Source organism: Bos indicus x Bos taurus, chromosome 10 (assembly GCF_003369695.1).
Source record: "Bos indicus x Bos taurus breed Angus x Brahman F1 hybrid chromosome 10, Bos_hybrid_MaternalHap_v2.0, whole genome shotgun sequence".
NCBI lineage: Eukaryota > Metazoa > Chordata > Mammalia > Artiodactyla > Bovidae > Bos > Bos indicus x Bos taurus.
This window is the reverse complement of record NC_040085.1, coordinates 52,009,974-52,031,326: the sequence shown is the minus strand read 5'-3', so window position 1 is coordinate 52,031,326 and position 21,353 is coordinate 52,009,974. Positions and strand designations below refer to the sequence as shown.

At 41.7% G+C, this 21,353-nt stretch overlaps 1 protein-coding gene across 1 annotated transcript in view; it reads right to left on the bottom strand.

The window, feature by feature from the left end:
* Positions 1 to 21,353, bottom strand: part of MYO5C (myosin VC) — a 118,469-nt gene that overhangs the window by 5,809 nt on the left and 91,307 nt on the right. Inside the window, exons 33-38 of the mRNA XM_027553992.1 lie at positions 19,842 to 19,929; positions 16,308 to 16,406; positions 14,882 to 15,036; positions 12,253 to 12,342; positions 9,218 to 9,368; positions 7,884 to 8,166 (exon numbers count right to left, since the gene is read on the bottom strand). Coding sequence (XP_027409793.1) covers positions 7,884 to 8,166; positions 9,218 to 9,368; positions 12,253 to 12,342; positions 14,882 to 15,036; positions 16,308 to 16,406; positions 19,842 to 19,929 — 866 coding nt within the window. The remainder of the gene's footprint in view (positions 1 to 7,883; positions 8,167 to 9,217; positions 9,369 to 12,252; positions 12,343 to 14,881; positions 15,037 to 16,307; positions 16,407 to 19,841; positions 19,930 to 21,353) is intronic.

The window sequence follows — 21,353 nt, the reverse complement described above, 5'->3', positions numbered from 1 at the left end:
AAGGAGATCAGTCCTGGGTGTTCATTGGAAGGAATGATGCTGAAGTTCCCATATTAAGGCCACCTGATGCAAAGAACTGACTCATTGGAAAAGACCCTGATGCTGGGAAAGATTGAAGGCAGGAGGAGAAGGGGACGACAGAGGATGAGATGGTTGGATGGCATCACCAACTCAATGGACATGAATTTGAGTAAACTCTGGGAGTTGGTGATGGACAGGGAGGCCTGGTGTCCATGGGGTCACAAAGAGTCGGACATGACTGAGCGACTGAACTGAACTGAACTGAGGTGAGGAGGAGGGGACTCAGTGGGATGTGGGTAGGGGATAAGAGTGGCTGATAACTGGGTTTAAGGTTTCTTTTTGGAGTGATGAAGCTTTTCTAAAATTACATTATGGTGATGGTTACATAATTCTGTAAATATACCAAACTTCATTGACTCTACACTTTAAACAAGTGAACTGTATGGCATGGAGATTATATATCAATGAAGCTGTTTAAGAAATTGAGTGAACTAGGTGATCTTTAAGGTCAGCTCTAGCTCTGACCTTCCAGATTAGCAACTCCCCATGGGTTATATCACTGGGACAATAATGCTGAGTTAATGTATTCCATAAGGAGGTAATAAATGTGAAATGACTTCTCTTGCTCTGATAAGCACCCCACCCCCACCCCGACACTGTCATTCTCAATTTTGTCCCACTAGTTTAAGTTCTTATTACAGTAGATTCCTAATGGGCCTCCCATCTCATCCCTTCTAATCCATCCTATTCAACTCTGCCACAGTTTTTCTAAATCTGAATTTTGAGCATCTTAATCCTCCTACTCAAAAATCTGTATTGGGAGCTCTAGTTCTTGGTAAGATGGAATAAGCACTCCATTTTGTGTCTCCCACGGAATGCAGTTATAAAACCTGGATGGAATGCCTGGAACAACTATTTGAGGACTTTGAAAAGTAAACAGTAGCAGGTGGTGTGGGGAAGAAGACCAGAATCTGAAGTATCTCCCAATTAATACTGAGTTTACCAGTATCTTCCCCTTGGCTAGTCACTGGTTTGAACTCAAAGCAGCCTGAAATTCAGCAGTGGGCATTGCTGATAACTAAGAGCTCTAGGAGGAACCCTCCAGTTCTGGTTTGAGGTGCTGAAAAGGGGGTGTCCTAATACTCTGAGAGAGGGTAGAAATTCTGTTTTTCTTATTTCTCCTTTTCTTTCTTTTTCTTCACTCTGTTATGCGCAAGCCCCAAACAGTCCTATGGTGGTGGCAGCAGGCTCCAGCAGCAAACTAAATCAGAGAGGGGAACTTCTTCAGCTGGAGGAACTGCAGCTCAAGGGGATGGGGGTGAATGCCTCTAGCTCTGTCCTCCCACCACCTGGCCCCAGATGGGGACATTTGCTGGGAGTGTAGCACATAGTGAGTTAAGTAAAGCCCAAGTAGACTTAATGTGATAAATGGTTGGGGCTCCAAACTTTCAGTGAAGGGGGCATGGGTTCAATCCCTTGTTGGGGAACCAATACCATGCATGCCATGCAGTGTGACTAAAAAATCCAAATAAACAGCTTTTTAAAAATCCAATTTAAAAATAAAAGATATTGATTCCAAATAGATTGAAAAAGGTAAGTATGATACTATAATTTCTAGAACAACCATTAAAAAAGATACAGAGAGATATAGAGAAAATACAATAGGGAAATTTAAAAACGATGCCAAAAATATTCAAAGAACCCCAAATAAGACAGAAACAGGAAATCAAAGAAATAAAAACCAGAAGGAACAAATAGAAAATAACAAAAATGTAGGCTTATATCTAAATATGTCATATATCAATAAGTACATTAAATTAAAATGGTTTAAATATAACAAGAAACAGAGATTGTCAGACTGGATTAAAAAAAAAAGGACCCAAATATATGCTGCCTACACTTCAAATATTACACAAATAAGTTTACAATAAAAGGATGGGAAAAGGTATACTATGAAAACACTGATCCAATTAAAAAGTAGACTTTCAGACAAGATATGACTGACTCATTTAGCTCAGTCATGTCCGACTCTTTGTGACCCTATGGACTGTAGCCTACCAGGCTCCTCTTTCCATGGGATTTTCCAGGCAATAGTACTGGAGTGGATTGCCATTTCCTTCTCCAGGGGATCTTCCCAACCCAGGGATCGAAGCTGGGTCTCCTGCGTTGTAGACAGACACTTTACCGTCTGAGCCACCAGGGAAGTCCATAAAGTAGACGTCAAAGCAGAGAAAATTAACAGGATGGGATAAAGAGAGACCCCCACATAATGATAGGAGGGTCAGTTCACCAAGATGACATAACAATGTTTAATGTGTATGCACCTTACTCAGAGTGTAAGAAAAACACAGCTTCAGAATACATAATGCAAAAACTGACAGATTGAAAGAATAGATACATTCATAATTACAGTTGAAGACTTCAATACACCTCTCAGTAGTCAATTGAATTAGTAGACAGAAAATCAGCAAGGATACAGAAGAACTGAAAAATGAAAGTGAAAGTCAAAGTCTTAGTCACTCCTCTGTCCATGGAATTCTCCAGGCAAGAATACTGGAGTGGATTGCCATTCCCTTCTCCAGGGGATCTTCCTGACCCAGGGATCGAACCCAGGTCTCCTGCATGGCAGGCAGATTATTACTGTCTGAGTCACCAGGGAAGCCCCAAAAAATACCATCGACAAATTGGGTCTGACTGACATTTATAGAATATTCTACCCAACAACAGAAGAATGTACATTCTTTTCAACTGCATTTGGAATATTCACAAAAGTAGACTGTATTCTGGGTCATAAAAGCAAGTATTAACAAATTTAAAAATAACTGAAATCATATAAATTTTCTCATCACTTCATGGCAAATAGATGGGGAAACAGTGGAAACAGTGACAGACTTTATTTTCTTGGGCTCCAAAATCACTGCAGATGGTGACTGCAGCCATGAAATTAAAAGATGCTTGCTCTTTGGAAGAAAACCTATGACCAACCTAGACAGCATATTAAAAAGCAGAGACATTACTTTGCTGACAAAGGTCCGTCTAATCAAAGCTATGGCTTTTCCAGTAGTCATGTACGGATGTGAGAGTTGGACCATAAAGAAAGCTGAACACCAAAGAATTGATGCTTTTGAACTGTGGTGATGGAGAAGACTCTTGAGAGTCCCTTGGACTGCAAGGAGATCAAACCAGTCAATCTTGAAGGAAAACAACCTTGAATATTCATTGGAAGGACTGATGCTGAAGCTGAAGTTCCAATACTTGGCCGCCTGATGCAAAGAGCCAACTCATTAGAAAAGACCCTGATGCTGGGAAAGATTGAAGGCAGGAGGAGAAGGGGATGACAGAGGATGAGATGGTTGGATGGCATCACCAACTCAATGGTCATGAGTTTGAGCAAGCTCTGGGAGATGGTGAAGGACAGGGAAGCCTGGTGTGCTGCAGTTCATGGGGTTGCAAAGAGCCATGACTTAATGACTGACCAACAATAACAAATATAAAGTTTGTTTTTTTCAATGTAAAAGTATTTATAAGTTTGTGTTTTAAAAATAAATCTGGGAAAGTCTAAGACAAAGTGGGATGGTTGGGAACTCTAGCATCATAACCTACAGTGTATGTTAACCTGTGTGCATCTAGGGATCTTTTTAAAAATTGTGGTAGAAAATATTACCATGTTAACCATTGTAAGTGTATAGGATAGCATAGTAGCCTTCACTATATGCACCATGTTGTGAAACTAAGCTCCCAGAACATTTTGTAAAACTGAAACTGTACATCCACGGAACAACAACTCCCTTTCTCTCTCTCTCTCATCAGCTTCAGGCAACCACCATTCTACCTTCTGTTTCTAACAGTCCGACTGACAAAGTATATTCTTTAAGCACAACAAAATTAAACTAAAATCAATAACAGAAAGGTAACAAGAGAGTCTCTAAACACTTGGAAATTAAACAACACACACTTCTATACCATCCAAGAGTCAAAGAGTAAGACTTGAGGGAAATTAAAAAATATTTTGAATTGAACAAAAATGAACTGAACAACATACGTCAAAACTGTGTGTTGGGGGATAGAGTTAAAGTAGTGCTGGGAGAGAAATGTATAGCATTAAATGCTTATGTTAGAAAAGAAAGTCTCAGAGCTAATAATCCAGGCTTCTACTTTAGGAACCTAGAAGAAAAGAAAACTAAATGCAAAGTAGGCAGAAGGAATGAAGAAAGACAGGAACAGAAGTCCATTAAATTTAAAAAATAAGACAAAAATCAATGAAATCAAAACTTGGTTCTTTGAAAAGATCATAAAATTGATATACCTGTAGCAAGACTGACCAAGGAGAAGAGAAGACAAATTACCCACAGAGAAGTGGATGGGGGCTGTTGCTACAAATTCTGCAGAAATTAAAAGAATAATAAAGGAATATTCTGAACAGTGATATACACTTTACCTCAACTGTGATGAAGCGGGCTAATTCCTTGAAAACCAAAAACTACCAGACTCACCTAAGATGAAATCTATAACCCGAATAATCCCACAACTACTAAAAAAAAAAAAAAAATCCATAGTTTAAAGCCTTCTGAAAAAGAAAAATCTCTGAGGTTGCTGCCATTCCCGAGGGACTAAAGCATGCATTTCTCATGCTGGCACTCCGCTCTGTCTCCGTAACTCATCTTTCTAGATCCACATATCACTCTGGTTCTCCTTTCAAGGAGGGCTATTCATACCCTGCCCTAAGCATTCCTTCACTGAGGCCTGTGCTCAATTCTCTAGTTCTTGGGCTGAAATCCTTCTCGTCCTCTAAGACCCAAGTCAATGCCTTTTGTATTCTCCCCAGATTCCCTCAGGACAACAAGCAATGTCTGTACTTGGGCCACATCATTCTGGTTCCTAACAGAACTGTCTCCACAGGCCCTACCTAGGTTCTTATCAAAGAACCCTGGGCGGCCTTCCTTGAAGGCTCAGTGGTAAAGAATCCACCTGCCAATTCAGGAGACACAGGTTCAATCTCTGATCCGAGAACATCCCACTTGCCGTGGAACATCTAAGCCCATGCACCACAACTGTCGAGCCTGTGCTCTAGAGCCTGGAAGCTGCAACTACTGAAACCACGAGCCACAATTACTGAAGCCCCTGCACCTGGAGCCCATGCTCAGCAGCAAGAGAAGCTGCTGCAGTGTGAAGCCTGCACGTTGCAACTAGAGTAGCCCCCACTTGCTGCAATTAGAGATTTGCACAGCAATGAAGATCCAGCAGAACCAAAATATATATATATATATTTATATATATAAATATATATATATAAAATTGCAATAGCAAAACATTAATTATTTTAATTAATTTAATTAAAAAACATTTAAAATATATATTATGTGTGTATATATATATATATATGTGTATATATATATATATATATATAAAATGCCTGGGCAAAATAACCACAATGGAACTTGCAATAAAAATGCTATTGTGGAGATGGTGAGATAAAGTTCCACGTGAGATAATATTTCTTATAAATTTATGACTGCTGCTGCTAAGTCGCTTCAGTTGTGTCCGATTCTGTGAGACTCCGTAGACGGCAGCCCACTAGGAACAAAAAAAAGAACTACGTACTAGGAAAATTTTTACATTTTCCCAGGAACTGGTCTGCTTCACCATGCCAGATGAGACCAGAGAGCTACTGATGTTTTGCTTTTTTCTCCTGGCAGTCAGAAAGCCCAGTGCCTGTTTTCAAGCTACTCTGTCCACTGTTAATTTTTCCTTTCTTAGAGTTTGATTTTCCACTTGTGTTCATGTTTTGCCATTGCAGTGCTTGTGTTGTCATGGCAAAATCACTGCCAATCCTGAAGTACCTTGTTTATGGCAGAAGCTGAATCAATATCTGAATGAACAAATGTCTCTAAGATGTATATGCTGTTCACTCAGAGCAACACACTGGAAAGGCAGTACCTCCCTAATAGCACTTCCAATTGGTGAGAGGAAAGAGTGCTGGGCACCTATGGGGACAAATGTTCACTGAGCTTGGGGACCTCCTGGTGGAATAAGAGTTGTTTAGCAAAGACTTTGGTGACATGTGTAGGTTTATGACTTGACTTTAAATAAGCCTGAGGCCTGCCCCAGAGGACTTCAGGGCATCTGTTCAGAGCCTGGGAAATAAACAGAAGCCTTTCCTCTCAGTGAAGAAGAAAAGACCCACAAAGCCCAGCCCTCCTGAATACTCCCTTGTATCTGAAAACCACAACCTGGGGTCATGGGAATTTCACACACTGCTTTGTAGAGATGTCCAAGCTTCACCAACGCTAAGGTGTAATGGATGCCTCTTGTGTACTACTTGGCTTAATAAACTTTTTAGGTCACTTTTCATTGTGTCACTGCCATCACCACCACCCTACATCCTCCTGTCACCTACAGGTATCAAATCTGTGTGCATATTAAAAAATCTTAAATACCTACCCCATATTATTTGGTTTCTAATCATGTGACTGTTAATTCAAACAATAGCTAATGATCTGTGTTTTCTTGGTTTAGAGACAGAAGCTGACACACTTCAAAACTGGATAACTAGACTTCCAGGTGGCACAATGGATAAGAATCTGCCTGCCAAAGCAGGAGACACAGGTTCAACCTCTGGTCCGAGAAGATCTTGCATAACACCAGGCAACTAATCCCACATGCCATGACTACTTAGCCTGTGCTCTAGAGCCCGTGCTCTGCAACTAGAGAAGCCGCTGTAATGAGAGGCTTTCACACTGCAAAGAATAGCCCCATAAGAAGTAACTAGAGAAAGCCCTTGAAAAGCAACAGAGAGCACAGCCAAAAATAAGTACACAAAAAGAAATTTAAAAAAACAAACAAACTGGATAACCATGTCTGCAGGATGAACTCTCAATGCTTGGCCTGGCATTTTACGCCCTCCCAATCTAGGTTCAGCTTACCACTCTACTATAGCCCTGTAGATCCTGACATAAGCCTTCACTTAATTTAGCTGCTGCTGCTGCTGCTAAGTTGCTTCAGTCATGTTCAACTCTGTGCGACCCCAAAGACGGCAGCCCATCAGGCTTCCCCGTCCCTGGGATTCTCCAGGCAAGAACACTGGAGTGGGTTGCCATTTCCTTCTCTAATGCATGAAAGTGAAAAGTGAAAATGAAGTCACTCAGTCGTGTCCGACCCTTAGCAACCCCATGGACTGCAGCCTACCAGGCTCTTCCGTCCATGGGAGTTTCCAGGCAAGAATACTGGAGTCGGTGCCATTTCCTTCTCTGCACTTAATCTAGACAGAGCTATTAATATTTACTCCTGCATGAGGAGGGGTCCTCACTCGGTCCTACCACTATGGCTTTGCCCACTCATTCCCTTGCCTGGAATGTTCTTCCATTTTTGATTACTCACAAACAGTTTTCAGGCTTCTTTAACTTTTCTGGCCACAATCATCTCTCCTCTCTGAAGCACTTCCTGTACCACTTATTTATGACTTAATTATAGTGGTCTTGAATCATCATTTAGCTTCTCAACAGCAGGGATCAAATCACCCTTTCCTTTGTTTCCTGTGTCCCCCACCAGTGCTAATCACAGAGGTGGTGGTCAACAAGTACTGGCTGTATATATGATAACCACAGAGGGCCAAAATTTAAAATACACAGTTAGTTCTTAGTTGAAGCCACTCTGCCAGGGTGTCAAGTTAGCATAGGTAGAGTGATGGGAGGAGGGCCTGGCATCATATGGCTGAGATCTCCTTGGCTCTAAGAGTCATTTTGCACACCCTCCAGCAGTGCCGCTCTTGTGGAGGGAGGGCGGGCAGAGCATGCAGTCTCGGACTTCAGGAGCATCCTTTCCAGCCAGCCTCTCCAGGGTTAGTGGTGGCTTATGGATCTTACCTTATCTGCATCCCTTTTCTACAGGAGCACATGTCCTTGCGCAGGAAGAGGCTGTTCAGGGTCACCGCCCCGATCAAGAAGAAGAGCTGCTTCACTGCCTGCCTCATGATCTCAGGGTCCAGGCCATTCTGGCACATGGTGCTGTAGAAGTAGCTCAGCTGCTGCAGGACGGAGGTCATCGTGTAGGCATCCGTGTCATCTATGCTGGAGGACCGCTTCCGGAAGCCTGTGGGCTTCAGGCCAGAAATGCCCTGCAGACTCTCGTACTCCAGCATGCCTGGCACTACGGAGAAAAATGGAAGCTTTTCTTGCACATGCAGTGGGGACGCCCAGAGGACATTTCCCCTGCTCTCGTGTGTCTGTTTCAGGGAGTGGGACAATTTTCACAAGAGTTAGTGTGGATACAGCTGTAGCAGAGAAAGCAGAAGGATGGAGGGTTGGGGAACACCAGGCTGTAAGGGGTGGATGGGAATGCACCACCATCTACAGGAGGGGAACAGTTCCTCTTCTTTCAACTTGACAGGAGAGAGAGCTGGTTAGCATGACAACTCATGGTCTGGAACTACTTAAAGCCTACAGTATTTCAATTTCAGAAAACTGAAGAAAGTATACAAGAAATTGAGTGGAGCTCTAGGATTTCAAAAATACTTGGCTCAGAACCAGTGTTAGCCACATAAGGAGCAGCGGTTCTCCCAAATCTTTCCCTACAGGATGGATCCCCCTTACAGAAAGAAAACTATGACCCATGTACTTTTATATATGTAATCACTTTAGGCAATCAGAGAATTAAATAGTGGGCATTTATATTAGTAAAGTTTCTTGTTCTAAAATTATGTTCTTTGAAGCTACAGTAGAGAAGCATACTTATGTAAGGTGATACTGTGAATCTCTTATTTGCATTGTGGTTAGGGAAAATCTCTAAAAATAGTATTACTTGAGGAAAAAATGGTTCTCTTCCTTTCTGAGTATCATGGCTGTACCACCTCTGAAAATTAATGCTTGTTTTTGGGAGATGTAGAGGTTTTTGTGTGAACGTTTGCTTATACCACTGGAAACATGACCAAGTCACGATTTGGATTGTCAACACCACACTGGCATTTTCTGCTACTATGAGTACTATCACCCTAGTGACTAAAACCACTTATGTCAACATGACTTAGTTGTTTTCTTTGGGGGAAGGGTGGGGCAGAAAAGGATAAGACTAAACCAATACATTATTTTACTATTTGCTTAAAAAAAATTATATTCTTTTCAATTACACATTCCATGCAGATTTATTTTTTAAGGTCTCAACATCATTATAAATATTTCTTAGTCATCAATTCTTTTCTTACCTATTATTGGTTGAATGTTATTTTCCATTACGATAACGAACTGATGATATATTCGTATAGCCACATCACTAAGAATCTGTCTGTATTCTGAAAGGTCAAAATTGTTCAAGCAATTCTTATTCTGATGTGGACTATTATGCTTCATGAATTCCTGAAAGTAATTTTGAACATATAAATATTAGAATAATGTAGACACATAGGATATTAAAATACTATCTCTGTATCTAATGATATTACAATAAGTTTATACTATAACTCCTATGGAGAAGCAATGGCACCCCACTCCAGTACTCTTGCCTGGAAAATCCCATGGACGGAGGAGCCTGGTGCGCTGCAGTCCATGGGATCGCTAGGAGTTGGACACGACTGAGCGGCTTCACTTTCACTTTTCACTTTCATGCATTGGAGAAGGAAATGGCAACCCACTCCAGTGTTCTTGCCTGGAGAATCCCAGGGATGGGGGAGCCTGGTGGGCTGCCATCTATGGGGTCGCACAGAGTCAGATATGACTGACGAGACTTAGCAGCAGCAGCAGCAGCATAACTCCTATACTTAATGTCTGATCTGTATCAAATTCTTAGTGTTTGGGATAGCATTTATTTTCTATAACTAACTACACTTGACCCTTAAATGATATGTGTTTGAACTACATAGGTCTTACATGTGTAAGGTCTTAAAAAGGTCCACTTACACGTGGACCTTTTTCACTAAGTTATGTATTATATAGTACTACATGATCTATAATTGATTGAATCTAAGGATCTGTAAATATTACTGTTCCCCCATGGAAGCTCATAGGAAAAACAGTGAAGCATTCAAGGAAGTAAACTGCTGTAAAAGGTTGATAGATGCAATAAATGAGATTCATAACTTTACAGAGTATAGACCAATCTGAAATGCTTTAATATGGATGTTATGGACTGAGTATTTGTTTCCCTCTCAAATTTATATGTTGAAGCCATAATCTCCATTGTGGCTAGCTTTGGAGATGGGGTCTCTGTCTCCATGTTATTAAGGTTAAACAAGGTCACAAGGGTGGGAGTCCTGACCTGATAGGATTAGTGTTCTTATAAAAGGAGACACTAGAGAGATCCCATGCACTGAGGAAAGGCCATGTGAGTACACAGGGAGAAGGTGGCTATCTTCAAGTCCAGAAGTGAACTTTCACCAGTGACCCAATGCTTGCACCCTGATCTCAGGTTTCCATTCTCCAGAACTGTGAGAAAATAAATTTCTGTTGTTCAGGCCACCTAGTCTGTGGTATTCTGTTACAGCAGCCCAGCCTGAACATGGTAATACATTTACAATGTTCAAAGAAGTAAAATTAAAAAAAAAATTTAAGATAAGAATAGGACATTGTAAAAGGCAGAGGTAAAAAAGAACCATTGGAATTTTAGAAATAAAAAATAGTAAATAAAGAATCTTCAGACAAGGAAAAAAACCTTGTATACATGGTTAAAGTGGGTAAAGAAAGGATTTAAATAATGGTGATGCAATTAAAAATAAAATTTTTAAAAATGATGATGATATGCCTCCCATTAAAGCCACACAGATGCCAGGTTATCTTAAAGGACTGGTCTGTGCCCCTCTTAGCTCCAACGTTCCTTTTGGTTAGAAGTTGGATTTTCTTTACCTATTTCTCCTTTTGTTCTTTAATACTAGTAGGATTACTCATATTTTATTTTCTCTCCTGAAAGAAGATATGTGATCATTACTTCACATGTCAATTTGGGATAAATAATCACATCAATTATGGATAAAAGCATAATTATGAACTCTAAATTTGAATTATAAAGTTAGAAGAAAAAAGAACTTCATGATCTCAGGGTAGGGAAGAATTTCTTGAACAGGACACTGAATCATGTATCATAAAAGAAGAGGACAGATAGATTTAAGTACATCAAAATTCAAAACTTGTGGATGACAAACGACTCCATAAAGAAAAGTTAATGATAGGCCACAATCTATGTAAAGACCTCCTATAAATCAATAAGAAAAAAGAATCACCCCTAAGAAAAACGGGTAATGGATGTGACTAGGCAATTTAAAAAACAAACCAACTGATGAGTAAGCATATGAAATGATGCTTGACCTTGCTAGTGATCAAGCAATTACAATTTAAGTCAACAGAGTATCATCTTATAGCCATGAGACTGATAAGCAATAAAACATCTGTCAATACCTAGTGTTGGCAAAGGTATGACACGCTAGAACTTTATATACTACTGATAGGACTATAGAATGGTATACCCATTTTGCAGAGCATTGAAAATCCCAGTCATTTTTGTTCTTTTAGGTCAGTGAAATAATGCTCTGTGAGTATTTGATGGTGAAGAACTTCAATATAATGTTAGCCCCTTGAAAGCAGAGTCAGAATGGCAAAGGATTTACAGATGATGGAGGAATAACCAAAATCTTGTAGTGATAACAGCTATGAAAACGTAGGCAGGTTGAACTAAAGGCTGTGTTTTAGAGTGATAACATTAACAACTCCAGAATTTTACAGCCAGAAGGAAAATGAAAAATCTCTGAATCTATCTCATGAATTTTTTAAAAAGATTTTTTGATGTGAACCGTTTTAAAAGTCTTTATTGAACTGGTTCAATAAAGACTTTTAAGTTACAACATTACTTCTGTTTTATGTTTTGTTTTTTTTTTTTTGACTGCAAGGTATGTGGGATCTCAGCTCCCCAACCAGGGATTGAACCCACACCCTCTCCTTGAAAGATGAAGTCTCAACCAGTGGACCACCAGGGAAGAATCCACCTCATGTAATTTGAAAGTCAAGGACACTGAGGCTTAGTATCATGCCCGGGGTCTAAACCTCCTTCTGGAAGTCTTTTTGCCTGTGACCTCCATTCAGCTGGTGATGTGAAGCTGGTCTCCTGGGGAAGAAGGAAGCCAGGAGGCCAGCTGGAGCAGAGGATGTTCCTGGGCTGGGCAGTCTGATTCCTAATTACTCCGGCGAGCTCGGGCCCACAAGGAGGTCGCAGACTGGCAGTCAGTACACAGCATGGAGCAGCAGGCGTCCCTACCTCTTCTCCACTGTACTGCTTCAGGCAATTGAGGAAATGACAGGTATTGGAAAGCCAAAAGGACAGCATCTCAAAGTCTTCTAAATGTTCCTTAAAAAAAAAACCAAGAAAAGACAAAGTTGGATTTTGTTATTGTTCTGAGCCAAGAACAGACATATCTTACTTGTTTTTCTAGCTGGTGGCTTTTGACCAAAAATAATTCTTCTTTTATTAATTAAAGACTTTATTAAATTTACACTATAAAAAGAATTTTATTTTCTTGGGCTTCAAAATCACTGAGGATGGTGACTGCAGCCATGAAATTAAAAGACAGACACTTGCTCCTTGGAAAAAAAAGCAATGACAAATCTAGACAGCATATTAAAAAGCAGAGACATTACTTTGCCTACAAAGGTCCATATAGTCAAAGCTATGGTTTTTCCACTAGTCATGTATGGATGTGAGAGTTGGACAATGATGCTTTTGAACTGCAGTGCTAGAGAAGACTCTTGAGAGTCCCTTGGACTGCAAGGAGATCAAATCAGTCAAGGATTTGACTAAAGGAAAGGAAATCAACCCTGAATATTCATTGGAAGGACTGATGCTGAAGCTGAAGCTCTAATACTTGGGCACCTGATATGAAGAGAAATTCATTGGAAAAGACCTCCTGATGCTGGGAAAGATTGAAGGCAAGAGGAGAAGGGGACAACAGAGGCTGAGATGGTTGGATGGCATCACTGACTCAATGGACATGAGTTTGAGCAAGCTCTGGGAGATGGTGAAGGACAGGGAAGCCTGGCGTGCTGCAGTTCATGGGGTTGCAAAGAGTCAGATACGACTGAGCAACTGAACAACAACATGAAAATAAAGCCGTATTTATTTAGCAGGTTATGGTTTGCAAAGTACTTCTGTACAGGTTATATCATCTGTTATGACACTTGAAGCAGGCACTGTAGGAATGCCTGAGAAAAGTCTCAGTCCTTGGCCTCCAAATGTCACATTCTGGCTGGGAAGACAGACACGACATATGTAGGACACAGTTAAATAGGTGGCTGACAGCTTACATGGTAGGCATAGGCGGTGCTACAAAAACTCAGAGGATGCAGAAATGATGGGGAACCAAGGCAGCTGAGAAAACCACAGGAGAGAGGCAGAAGGATAGCCTCCTTGAAGGAAAAGGGTGGCCAGACAAGAGCTCAGGATCAAGGACTCTGCTGGCAAGAACATTCCAACTTATGGGACAGGAAGGAGAGGAATGAGCAAAGGAGTCAGAAGTAATGAAGACCAGAGAGATAAGAAGAAAACTGGGAGAGCCCTGGGTTTTAAAAAACAATGTCAGAGAGTTTCAAAGAGGTGCTGCTACTGTTTAATCCATTTAAAGAGAATAAGTTAATAAAATACCATTGGATTTAGCAAGAGGAATTACTGGTGATCTTTCTGTGGAGTAATGTGGGTAGAAGCCAGGCTGCAAAGAGGGAAAAATAGTTGGTGGAGACAAGTATTTTAAGTGCTCTGGCAGCCAGGAGGGGGTGTGTGAGAAAAAGGCCCAGTGGTCAAGGGGGTATGTGGAACAAGTGAGGGCTGCTTTAACGTGCTATGCACTGGAGTGGGAGGATCACGGAGCCGTTGAAGAAGCTGAGGTGGAAGATGCTCACAAGAAAGGCTTCATACTCCTTATGCTATGTACCCTTCACTTTCAAAGTATTTAAACATTCCAGAGCAGCAACAAGGGGCAAACACCGTGTGCCTACAGCCTGGAACGTAATGCGAGTGTGTCTGCAGAAAACCCAACTTAGGAAAATAGGGACAGGGAAAACATGATTTATGGCAGTCTCTTCTAAGAACACATGGGTGGTTCCCATGAAGACTGACTGTAAAGCACCAAATCAATGTCAGCTTTCTACTCCTAACTCCTGATGAATAATGAATTCTTAGTACAAAATTGGGCAGGGTGGACGGTGGGAGAATTACCCATTTCCTGATGCACTCACTGCTTTTATTTCTTCTCTTTTCCAAGAGTATTTAAGATAGGGTTTGATTGCTCATGACTTTTCTAGAACACATATTTTACTAAAAGTAAGATAGGCCTTTCCCAACTACACATTTTAAATACATCTCATAATCAAACATCACTTCTTCTTTGGAAGGGGAATAAAGGATAATGGATCTATATTTTACTGGTCCCTTACATATACCTTATCTTCATGTCTGGGCTAAGAATAAAAGTATATACTGTGGTTTTATAAAGGAGAATTATGTAAGTGCCAAGGGAAGAGATGAGTATTTTTCGGCTATTCCTATTCCTTGGCATTCAAACTTGTTACGTGGATAGACACATACTCCCTACAGTCAAGAATCTCACACCTGAGGGGACAGACGTGATGGGGTGGTGACCATCAGGTTGTAGTCTTACAGGTAAGGACTTGAGGTGTAACTGGCCGTGTCCCACCCTTAGGGCTGTCTGACCTAAGCTGTCTTTTCCTAATTAGATTGGCGTCTTTCACTGGGCCTCTGACTGGCTTGAAGAAGCATGTAGTTGACCAAACACTGGAGGTGTAGGTTGGGAAAAGTCTGGGCATCTGGTCATTTCCACAAAAGTTCCTAAAGTAGCCCTAATACCAAGGTCCAATGTCAGAAAAGTAGTTCCTACCTTAACCACCTGCTTGATGCCATTAATGGTGCTGTTCATGAGGGACTTGAGCATGTCAGCGTCATTTAGAGAGTCTGCGTAGCGTACACACATGAACAGGATATGAGCCGGCAGCCCGGGGATCATGTTCACCACCACACCGCGGGGCTTCAGGTCTGGAGCAGAGAGAGTCGGTGAGGACTGCAGCTCCCCCGATAAGAAACCTATGTATGGGTGGGGGTGTCTGCTTTTCTGTACTTGATGCAGTGCCTGAATACCCAGAGATGTTTTTTCCCTTTGAGGAATTAAGGCTGGCTTTTTTTCTTAGCAAAAATATACATGCAGGTGCCACCTGCTTCTCTTACTTCTCATTTGCAAAGTATTTTCTCTTTTCCAAGGTTGAATAAAAGACAGAATTTCATATCTCCAAGGTAAGAGAGGAACCCCAGTCCATGCACCCCCACTTCAGCCTCTATGATGAGGATGGAATGATCTTAGCAATCACATGCCTCTGCCATGAATAGAGAAAACAGGTGTACAACAGTCCTGCAGAGGAGGATCAGTTGGCCTTGAGGAGAAGAGAATGGCTGGAAGTCGGAGTAGGGATGTAGAGAGAAACTTTATAGAACAAGTTAAGAAAAGCAAACAAAGACCTCTCCATGTCTGCATTAGGACAGGGGAACAAAGAGGCCCCGCAGCTGTGTACCAGTGCGGGGTGGAAAAGAATGGGTAGGCGGCTCCTGTGCTCTGGGGAGGGTCACTTAGGAGAAGAGGAGTAAGGCTATACATGGGCTTTCTGCTTTGAGATCCTGGGACCAGCTGATAGGGAGGCAGTTTTTCTCCTTCTCCCTAGAAGACTATGTGGTTTCCATGGTGACGACAGGCAGGCTAGTAGCACTGGTTCTAAGACTGCCAACCATAGAGCATGCCAATCGGGAGATTCCTGTAATAGCCATGGCTGAGAAGGCCCTGCCACACAAACGAATTTCTCAGCAGAAGGCAAATGGAACAAGGGAGCCACGGTTACTTCTCCCAAGACTCCTGTGCTAAACCACAAAGATGAGGAGGTGTGTCTTCTACCCTGACCATGTGATGAGACTTGGGAAGAGGTTAGGGTAGTGCATCTCAACTGAAGGCAAGGTAGCAGATGCCAGAAGGCATGTGGCAATGTCTGACAGCATTTTTTTTTTATTGTCATGATTAGGGGTTGCCACTGGATTCTAGAGAATAGAAGCCAATGATACTGCTCAATATCCTACAATACAAAGCCCCTATCCACCCGAAACAAAGAATCACATGGTCAAAAATGAGGCTGAGAAGCTCTGTGCTAGGGGAAGAAGCAGTGGAGGAAAAAGAGGAACTATCATCCCTGCCCAAGACCGTGGCAATGACTAAGGCTCAAGTTCTCAAAAATTAAGCAAAAATTCAGAGTCCCAGGTTTCATTACCAAGAATGAGGTTTTGAATGAGCTTGGCCTCATCTTCTCTCTTGTATTCCAGCATTCCAAGGTACTCCTTGGGTCCTGAGGACAGGTGCACGTCATTGGCTGTAGGCAGAGGCAAATAATCAGCTAAATACACAATAACAAGCATTATAATGAGACTACTCCATCTCTTTCCATCCCATTCTGGCTGATTTGCCCATGAAATGCTCTGGCTTTCTGATAAATGCAAACTTTATTGAAGCCTGAAGAATTTCTTCTGGTAGCAATTCTTATCTATGAGTATATCCATGAGTATAGCTGCCAGTGTATTTTCTCATGGTCACCTGGTATATAATGAGTGCAGTAGGGATATGAAAGCAATACAGGATATTGCTTCTGCCTTATTACAGTTAAAAAAAAAAAAACGAGATTCACAAAACATGTAGTGTGCAGTCACCAAACAGCATGATCCCAAGGTGGCTGGACTAGTTTCCTATGTGCTGTTTTATGCCACTGTTACAGTGGCATAAAACAAAAATTTTTTAAACTACAATTTAAAAAATCTTACAGTTCTGGAGTTCATAGACTAAAACAGATCTTACAGTACAAAAATCGAAATGTCAGCAGAGCTGTTTTTCTTCTGGAGGCTCTAGTGGAGAATTCATTCCTTGCCTTTTCCAGTTTCTAGAGGCTGACCACATTCTTTGGCTCTGGCCACATCACTCTGACCTCTGCTTCTATCATCACTTCTTTCTCTCTCTCTGCTTCCATCACCTTCCCTCACTCTGTCATTCCTGTCTCTTTCTTACAAAGTCTCTTGTGATTATATTGGATCTACTTGGATGATCCAAGTAGATCTCCTCATCTCAAGATCCTTCACGTAGGGACTCCCCTTGGTGGTCCAGTGGTTAAGAATCCCCCTTCAATGCAGGGGACATGGGTTCAATCCTTGGTCGGGGTCCTAAGATTCCACATACCATGGAGCAACTAAGCCTGTGTACCACAGCTATTGAGCCCATGTGCTCTGGAGCCCATGTCCACAACTAGAGTTAGTGCACCACAACAAAAGATGATGAATGAAGATCCGGCTTGCCACAGCTAAGACCTGAGGCAGCCAAACAAATAATTAAAAAAAAAATACTCACATACTCACATATACAAAATCCCTCTGCCATGTAGAGTCATATATTCATAGGTTCTGGGGATTGGGATGTGGACATCTTTGGGTGGGCCACAGTCTGCCTTCTGGTCCCCAAAGACTCATGTCCACTCTGAGAGGAGATGTGACTTATAGAAGTACAAGTTAGAATGTCAGAATGATTCCAAAGATTTTATGCTGCCAAATTTGAAGATGGTGAAAGAGGCCCACAAGTCAGGAAAAGTGGGTGGCCTCTAGAAGCTGGAAAAGGCAAGGGAATAGAATCTCCTCCTAAAGCCTCCAGAAGCCCTGCTGACGTGTTGATTTTAAGCCAGTGAACACCATTTTGAACTTCTGACATCCAGAACTGTAAGTTTCATGTTCTATTAAGCCACTAATTTCACGGTGATTTGCTAAGCAGCCATAAAAATAAATACAGAGGACATAAGAATTTATGCAGAGGTAAGTAAGAACTGTTGAAAAATGGTTCTTGAAGGAGGTAGCACTCCAGCTGGGCCAAGAAAAGTGAGTAGGCTCTGATGGGTGAGAAAGAAGATAATACAGGTAAAGAATTAACAGAACTCTCTTCTACTGCATGAGAGTTTGTTCTGTGATTTACCAGCCCTGTTCCCTTGAAGACTGATAAAGGTAGAATGTTAACTATTTTACTAAGCAACCTGTTTATGGTAAGAAGGACCACTGATTGCTGAACTCCATCTAGACCGGGAAAACCAATAAATGATGCAGAAGCACCTGATAAGGACATCCTATTTTGGGTATTCTTAAGTGTGGTGACTTGTATCTGAGCATGTTTCTTGGGAGCTAGTGCCACCTAAAGAGTGTCCTAGAGGTACTGGCTTTTCCTGACAACAGTCATGTGAGTGAGCCTGGAAGCAAGTACTCCAGCTCCAGCTAAGCCTTCAGATGTCAGCATCCTTGCTGACTACTCTACTGTGACTCAGCTAGAACCAGCCAGCTGAGCTGCTTATAGATTCTCGACCTTCAGAAATTGCACTGTTAAGTGTTTGTCATTTTAAGCTACTAAATTTGGGAGTAGTTTGTTATATGATCAATAGATACCTGATACAGGAATGGAAGCTGATGCATTCCACTTAAAACAAGTTGGGCTGGAGGTGATAATAGAAAGGTGAAGGAGTAATCTTAGAGGCAAAAAGGGAGTAGGACTCAGGAAAAGTGAGGAACGGCAGGTGGATTTTGGAAGTCCTTACGCAGAGACGGCAGTTGATTCATTCTTTCCCACAATGGGGATACCATGGGGTAATGGGAAGGACAGACATGGTCTCTTCCCTCATGGGGCAGATGACCTTTATCAATAATTATGGAAAGGAAAAGAGCCTCATTTTGGTTTTGGAAACTTAAAGTCTGATGAAAAGTTGAAAAAAAAAACCAATAAAGGAGTTCTTCAAAGAAATGAGGATAGTAAAAGGAACAGAGAGTTGCAGATACAACCTTAGTGACAGAGATTGGGAGAAAGCAGCAATATTGAACAAATGAGTAAAGAGTTAGATGAGAAAAGTCAGAACGTTTCAGTGACTATTTGCAGGGCAGGAATAGAGACACAGACATAGAGACCAGACGTGTGGACACAGCAGGGGAAGGAGAGGGTGGGGTGAATTCGAGAGAAGCACTGGACATATATATTACCATATGTAAAACAGACGGCCAGTGGGAAGCTATGCACAACATAGGAAACTCAACCTATGGACACTCTGTGACAACCTGGAGGGGTGGGATGGGGGGTGGGAGGGAGGCTGAAGAGGGAGGGGACGTATGTGTACTTATGGTTGATTCACACTGTTGTATGGCAGAAACCAGCATAGCATCGTAAAGCAATTATCTTCCAATTAAAAATCAATTTAAAAAAAAGAAAAATTCAGTGACACAGAATCAGGCGAACGAAAGAAAGGCAGAGAATCTTTTTCCCTGGAACTTATAAGGACACTCAGTGTGCAATTCAGTTCATGTTGAGGACTTCAGTCTGGCTTCTTAGCTATCTAATAGATATCTAATTAGCTATCTAGTATCTTTTCTTCTAATAGAAAGTAGGATATTGACCCCATGTAACAGAGAGGAAATAAACTTTAAAGCAGTTAAATCTGAAACGTTTTCACAATTCCATTTTAACAACGAGAGAGTTAACAGAGAAAGAGGTTAAAAGCATTCCTTTCAGGGTACCCCTTACAATTACATGAGCACATCTGGTATCACCTGAGAGGTGGTGAGCCACCTGCCTGCCTTTAAGGATCTCCACTAGCCCATCACTGGGCCCCAAACACACCAGTGGAGACTCATTTCTTTAGTTTTCAAATTCTTTGGACCACATCAGGAAGTAATATGTCAACACATGTAAACTGTAGCTGAAAGTTCAAAAAATTGGAACATGGATGTTGTTTTTCTACCTTTTTCAATTGTCTTGGTAAGAGTCTTCACTTGATCTTGTAACTTTTTAATCACTCTTTCCTTCATGTCTAACTCTTCTTCAAGATCCTACAAAAATCAAAAGAAAGAGGATGTTAGCTCAGAAGCATCTTAATTCTATTATTTGGTAAGAACTTTGCTGAGCTGTAATTCACATACCACACAATTCACCCACTTAGTGTACACTCATGATTTTCAGTATAGTTGGTTGTGCAACCATCACCACCATCTGATTCCAGAATATTTTCATCACATTAAAAACAAACATATAACTTTTAGCTGGCACCTCTTTGCCCTCCTATTCCTTCCCAGCCCTGGACAACCACTAATCTACCTACTGTCTCTACATATTCGCCTATTCTAAATATTTAATATAAATTAAATCATAGAACATGTGGCCTTTTGTGTCTGGCTTCTTTCATTTGGAATAACGCTTTCCAGGTTTATCTGTGCTGCAGCAGGTATCAGTACTTCATTGTTCTTTTGGCTGTGGGATCTTAGTTTCCTCCAATCAGTGAAAGCACTGAGTCCTGACTACTGGCTGCTGTTGCTGCTGCTAAGTCGCTTCAGTCGTGTCCGACTCTGTGCGACCCCATGGACGGCAGCCCACCAGGCTCCCCTGTCCCTGGGGTTCTCCAGGCAAGAACACTAGAGTGGGTTGCCATTTCCTTCTCCAATGCATGAAAGTGAAAAGTGAAAGTGAAGTCGTTCAGTCGTGTCCGACTCTTTGCGACCCCATGGACTGCAGCCCTCCAGGCTCCTCCATCCATGGGATTTTCCAGGCAAAAGTACTGGAGTGGGGTGCCATTGCCTTCTCCACATGACCACTGGACCACCAGGGAATTCCCAGTACTTCACTCCTTTTTTTTTTGACTGAATACTATACTATCCTATTGTATGGGTATACCACATTTATCTTGATCTAATTTTTCCTTGATAAAGCCATGCCCATCGTAGAGAGTTTAAAAATTTTCACACGCAGGTGTGAAAATGTGCTCTCTTGATGTCAGAAGCTGAAGGCAGAGAGGCTTCAGAGATTTGGGTCCCGGCTTTGCCTCTCCTTCCTGATAAAGGGGGTGGCCCTGCCTATGCTGAATTTGGCTCAAGAACCAGAAGAGTCTTGGACACCTATAAATATTTCCTATAAAGGGCAGAGAGTATTCAGGTTCTCCCTGAACTCCAAGGGCTTTGACACAGAAAGGATTCAGGCTTCTCTGATCCAGCAATTCCCACCTCGCAATCAGTCCCTGCAGCCATGGATGGGCCCTCTGGGGACTCTCAGAGCCCAGGGAAGTTGTGCTGTTTCCACTCATGGCTACCTCTCCCTACTACAGTCATGTTCCTGGCTAAACACATTAGGAGCTTTATCTGGCCTCACATGTGGGACTGTGGGCGCAGTTTCTTTCCTCCTATTTGAGCCTATTTTACAATACATCTAATAATTAAAAAGTCACCCATCAATCCAGAACCTGAGGAAATCACTGTTTATGTTT